The sequence below is a fragment of the Engraulis encrasicolus genome, chromosome 9 (assembly GCF_034702125.1).
Source record: "Engraulis encrasicolus isolate BLACKSEA-1 chromosome 9, IST_EnEncr_1.0, whole genome shotgun sequence".
Taxonomy (NCBI): Eukaryota; Metazoa; Chordata; class Actinopteri; order Clupeiformes; family Engraulidae; genus Engraulis; species Engraulis encrasicolus.
This window is the reverse complement of record NC_085865.1, coordinates 33,119,193-33,124,192: the sequence shown is the minus strand read 5'-3', so window position 1 is coordinate 33,124,192 and position 5,000 is coordinate 33,119,193. Positions and strand designations below refer to the sequence as shown.

The following is a 5,000-nucleotide window of genomic DNA, read 5'->3' as shown; positions in this document are numbered from 1 at the left end:
GTGTTCTGGAACGTTCTTATTTCTCCTCAGTTATGTCACTTTGTGTTTCTCTCGTGCTCAGGTTTCATAGCCTTTTCTAGGTGCATTGGGAATGAAGACAGTGGTGGAGGTTTTCAATTAAGTGTTGGGATAGCATGTCCTTTTCCCCCTCTTACTATATGTGTTATTTTTCACACTCTCTTCTCTGTCTTCTTTTCTTTCTTGTCATATTATCCCCCAACACCATGATGTCATGTTGTATCCTTAGCTCTCCTGTGTCCCTTCCTCAAATCCCTGCCTATGAGATCCTCCCACCACGACGTAGTAGGCTACCCCAGGGTATTACTGGTATTACTGAAGTCATGACCACTTCCCTGTGCACTACTAGATCTTAATGCAACCAACATCCTATCTACACGCGATCTGAACAGGCTTGATATGACAGAAAAACCTTTATCACACTTACACAGTTACAAATGGTCAATAATGATAACACACAGTAACATAACCAACATCTTCAAAAAAGTAAAGTCTTTGAATCAATGAAATTAAGAAAAGACATTAGTAAACTTTTCTATGTCCACCACAACATTTGTTTACATTAGCATGCTAATACTTAGCATGCCAGGTCTTCCCTTGAACTTGATGACTGACTGACCTGCTGCGACTTCTGAGGAACAGGTTGCGGCACAGCACAGCACTTGTCACTCTTCCCATAATCCTGTGCCCACACCTACAGTACAGTACACCCTTATTTCATAACCCTCTTAGCACTGGCTGTTCCCCTTCAAATCAAATTGCATACAAAAAAAACAATACCCTGCAGACATACGCATAGCACTCGCTATATAAACACCTAAGCCCTCACATGACTAGCACTTAGGCTTTCATTGTCTAAAACCGGTAGCACCTTTATTGGCTCAAGCTTAAGTGTCTTCAAATCAACGGCTGGTGAATGCGAAACGGAACCCGATGTGCCATATACTGCCTTTGCATTGCAAAACCATTCCACAAGAGCAGGTGCGTACAGTCAAACAGTGTACTTAACTGAGATTAGCGGCGGAGATAGCTGCAGTTATTTGGTTAGTGGGAACTGAACGCACAATAGTGTACTGTACAGTGATGTCAGGAGTTGTTCTGCTGCTTATATACTGCACTGGGAGCTGAGGGAACTGGGTAGTGAGAGGCTTCAGGGGACTTTTTATGGCTTTATTTATTTTAAATATGAATGGCTTTTGATGCCTTTATTTTTGAGAGGACGGTCGTGAGAGGGACAAATGACTTGGGGGAGAGAGATGGGGAATGGTCGGCAAAGGACTCGGGTCGGAACCGAACCTGAGTTGTCGGCATAGCAACCCAGTGACCTACCATTAGAGCCACGGTAGGGCCAAGCCTTTGTATTTGATAGTGACACTGTCAAACTAAGACAGGACAGGAAATGGTGTGTAGAAAAAGACAGGGGAGAAAATAACCTTGGAGTCGAACCCAGGTCACTGGCACAACAGTACAGTGCTTTAGTCGTTTGAGACACGGTCAAGGCTGCGAGGGGTTTTGGACATGCAAAACAAACTATTCAGGCAGTTAGGGGAGTCAGTCAAGCCAGACAGGTGTGCCACCAACCGACCGACAAACCACAGTCTCTGTTTCATAAGCCCTTCCACCTTCCACTAGCTGCAGGCAAGTAACTGATACACAGCGATGTGACAAGAGAAGACAGCAGGGATGAGAGAGAGAGAGAGAGAGAGAGAGAGAGAGAGAGAGAGAGAGAGAGAGAGAGAGAGAGAGAGAGAAAGAGAGAGAGATAGGGAGAGAGAGAGCGAGAGAGAGAGCAAATTGTAAAGTAAAACACCTACATAGCAGCATTGCAAACCACAGTCTCCCCGAGGTAATGAAGAGGGGAGGCATTTCATACTGTTAAAGTATGTACACCTCTCTCTCTCTCTCTCTCTCTCTGCTTGTGTGTGTGTGTGTGAGTGTGTGAGTGTGTGTGTGTGTGTGTGTGTGTGTGTGTGTGTGTGTGTGTGTGTGTGTGTGTGTGTGTGTGTGTGTGTGTGTGTGTGTGTGTGTGTGTGTGTGTGTGTGTGTGTGTGTGTGTGTGTGTGTGCATAGCTGCCTCTGTATAATTATGTCATTCCAGGGGAATCCTTCTGTACGCTACGTTGAAGTACAGTACAGCAGAGCACAGTGAGATCAAGAACAAACATCCCCTGCAACGCCTCTCCAGCTACAGTATTACTATTACTATGACATAAGATGCCACTTGCTAGCAGGGCTAGGCAACACTATTGCCACTACTGAAGGCCACGTGTGTATGTGTCTTTGTGTATGTGTGTTTGTGTGTGTGTGTGTGTGTGTGTGTGTGTGTGTGTGTGTGTGTGTGTGTGTGTGTGTGTGTGTGTGTGTGTGTGTGTGTGTGTGTGTGTGTGTGAGTGTGTGTTCACACATGCACGCACGCACGCACGCACACACACACACACACACACACTGTTCAGTATGAACAATATTCAGAATGTTCTTACATAAGGCAGAATGGCCGGTGAGATCACCAGTACTATGGAATAAATGGAAAAGGGACTGAAGCTCAATTGCCTCCGCCAGGTCACTACTTCTTTCCAGGGAACTTGCCATCAAGTTCAACAAGATCATTATCGCGTTTTGCTCTACCTTCCTATTGTGTTTATGATATCATTTATGACATTCATAAACTACCAAAATAAATTATGAACAGATAAGAGACAGTAGAGCATATGGTCGAGTCTGATCAGGAACATCGTACCATTGATATGATCAGACCAGATCTGTGTGTGTGTGTGTGTGTGTGTGTGTGTGTGTGTGTGTGTGTGTGTGTGTGTGTGTGTGTGTGTGTGTGTGTGTGTGTGTGTGTGTGTGTGTGTGTGTGTGTGTGTGTGTGTGTATTAAAATGAAAGTGTGTCTGTGTCCTGAGCACACTTGAGATCTAACATGTGGCCATCAATCTGAACAGGGTGTGTACAGTATGAGCACATGCTTGTGGTAACAGTGAATGTGGATAATGTGCATGTAATAGCCGAATAGCCGTGGATGATAAAAGCTAACTCACCGATGAAGGGGATGGAGTCCAGCGAGCCGCCCATGTCCGAGACGGAGGCCTGGTGCTGCTGCTCCCCGAGCCTCCTCATCTGCACCTCCCGCCGGGCGTCGTTCGGCAGCCAGCACACCCCTCCTCCCTCCACCCCCGACCCGGGACTCCCCGCCCCTGACCCTGGGCCCCCGTCCGCGTCGTTCACGGCCAGGATGTAGGAGGGGTGGCGGATGGGCTGGGCTTGGGCGCCTCCACCGTGTGACTTGTCGCGACGCATCACCACCACCACCTTGGCGTCGGCCCCCTCCAAGCCCTCCTGGTCCTGGGCCTCTGTCCGCCTCAGCTGGGGCCTGAGCTGGGCTGCTGTACCGTTACTCCTGGGGGAGTCCGCGGAGGCTCCAGCTCCGGCTCCCCTCTGGAGGATTCTTAAGGCGGGGGACTTGGACGAAGCCGAGCAGGAGGCCGAGCGCGCCGCCCTGCCTGCCTCCCGACTTCCTGGTTCCTTAAGGCTCTCGGCCCGCCCCCGGGGCTGCTGCGCTGGCTGCAGGGGCGAGGTGATTGGCGTGTGGGGCAGGTGGTTGCCCACGGCGACGGTGCTGCTGCCACTGGCTCCGACACCGGTGATGGCGGCATGTCTTTGGTCTTTGGAGTCCTGGGAGGCGCTTAGGAAGTGGCTCTGGATGGAGGCCAGGGCCGAGGCCACGTAGGAGGCGGCGGAGGAGGCCGAGGCGTCCAGGCTCGCGGCCTTCACGGGCAGCCGCATGTGTCTGGGGCCGCCCATGAGAGACGTGGGGCCCGCTAGGCTGGAGCCCAAGCTCTCCGCCCTGGGGGAGAGGGCCAAGTCCGTAAAGCCAGTGCCCGTCGCACCAGCGGCACCACCGTCGCCTGCTCCTCCACCGGTCGTGGAGGTGTTCCTCAGGGGCTGCGAGCCTCCTCTGGTGGAGCTGCTGAGTCGGATGGCGCGCGCCTCGTCTCCTCTCAGAGCCAGGATCTGCTGCTCCTCCACCTCCACCAGCCGCGCGGCCAGGCCCTCGCCACCTCCCTGCCGGCCCAGGTAGTCGCAGGAGCGGGCGCGAGGCTTGGCGGTGGCTCCCCCTGGTGGAGTGGAGGAAGGCAGGGCGTCCTGAGAGGCACTGCGGGCCCAGTTGCGGTACAGGCCCCTCTCGCCCAGGGGGCCCAGCAGACGCTCCTGTCAAGCCAAGACAAGGCAAGTTAAGTTTATTGGTAAATTACTTTCAAATGAAAGCGCTGCTCAAGTAGGTGAAAAATAATTATAGTCATCACCATCATCATCATAATCCTATAAGAATAACAACAACAACAACAATAATAATATCAACACTAATGGAAATAATGAAAATGAATAAAATACAACATGAAAAGTGTTGCTCTAACATGTACAGTTATAACATTATAACATAAATACATTTAATAGACTATATTATACTACTAATATACTATATTATAATGATAATAATAATGAAAAAATACAAAATGAAGCACACACCTGTGACAAACTTCTCAAGGGGACGATGCCGCCGCCGCTGGGTGATGCGTAGGCCCGGTCGTGAGACGTGCTCCGCCTCCTGACCTGTGACCCCAGCAGCCCCGGCGAGCGTCCCGCTGACGCAGCTGGCGCGGGCGCCTGTTGCTGGGAGCCGCCGTTGCCCCGGGACGCGGCCACGGCGGCGGCGGCCGCCCGAAGGCTGTCCAGGCGCTCCTGGATGGTGCGGCAGCCGTACATGTAGAGGCGCTTGTTGTCCATGTACTCCTTGTAGGTGGTGTAGGTCCGCCAGTCGATGTTCTGGTGCGGGGAGCACGGCGAGGGGGTGTTGGGGGCCGGGCCGGGGGAGGACGGGCTGTAGTGGTTGGGGGAGGTGGAGAGGGGGGAGGGGGAGGGGGTGTTGCTGTCCGGATGGAGTTGGGAACCCGTTCTCACGGTAGCAGGAGGAGCTGCAGC

General features: G+C 52.0%; 1 protein-coding gene across 7 annotated transcripts in view; it reads right to left on the bottom strand.

The window, feature by feature from the left end:
* Positions 1-5,000, bottom strand: part of LOC134455703 (rho GTPase-activating protein 21-like) — a 162,375-nt gene that overhangs the window by 29,044 nt on the left and 128,331 nt on the right. For all 7 annotated transcript variants that reach the window (XM_063206941.1, XM_063206938.1, XM_063206939.1 and 4 more), the window contains 2 exons: positions 4,548-5,000; positions 3,059-4,229 (listed from right to left, as the gene is read on the bottom strand). The exon at positions 4,548-5,000 is cut by the window's right edge and continues 591 nt beyond it. In XM_063206941.1, the coding sequence (XP_063063011.1) occupies positions 3,059-4,229; positions 4,548-5,000 (1,624 nt within the window). The remainder of the gene's footprint in view (positions 1-3,058; positions 4,230-4,547) is intronic.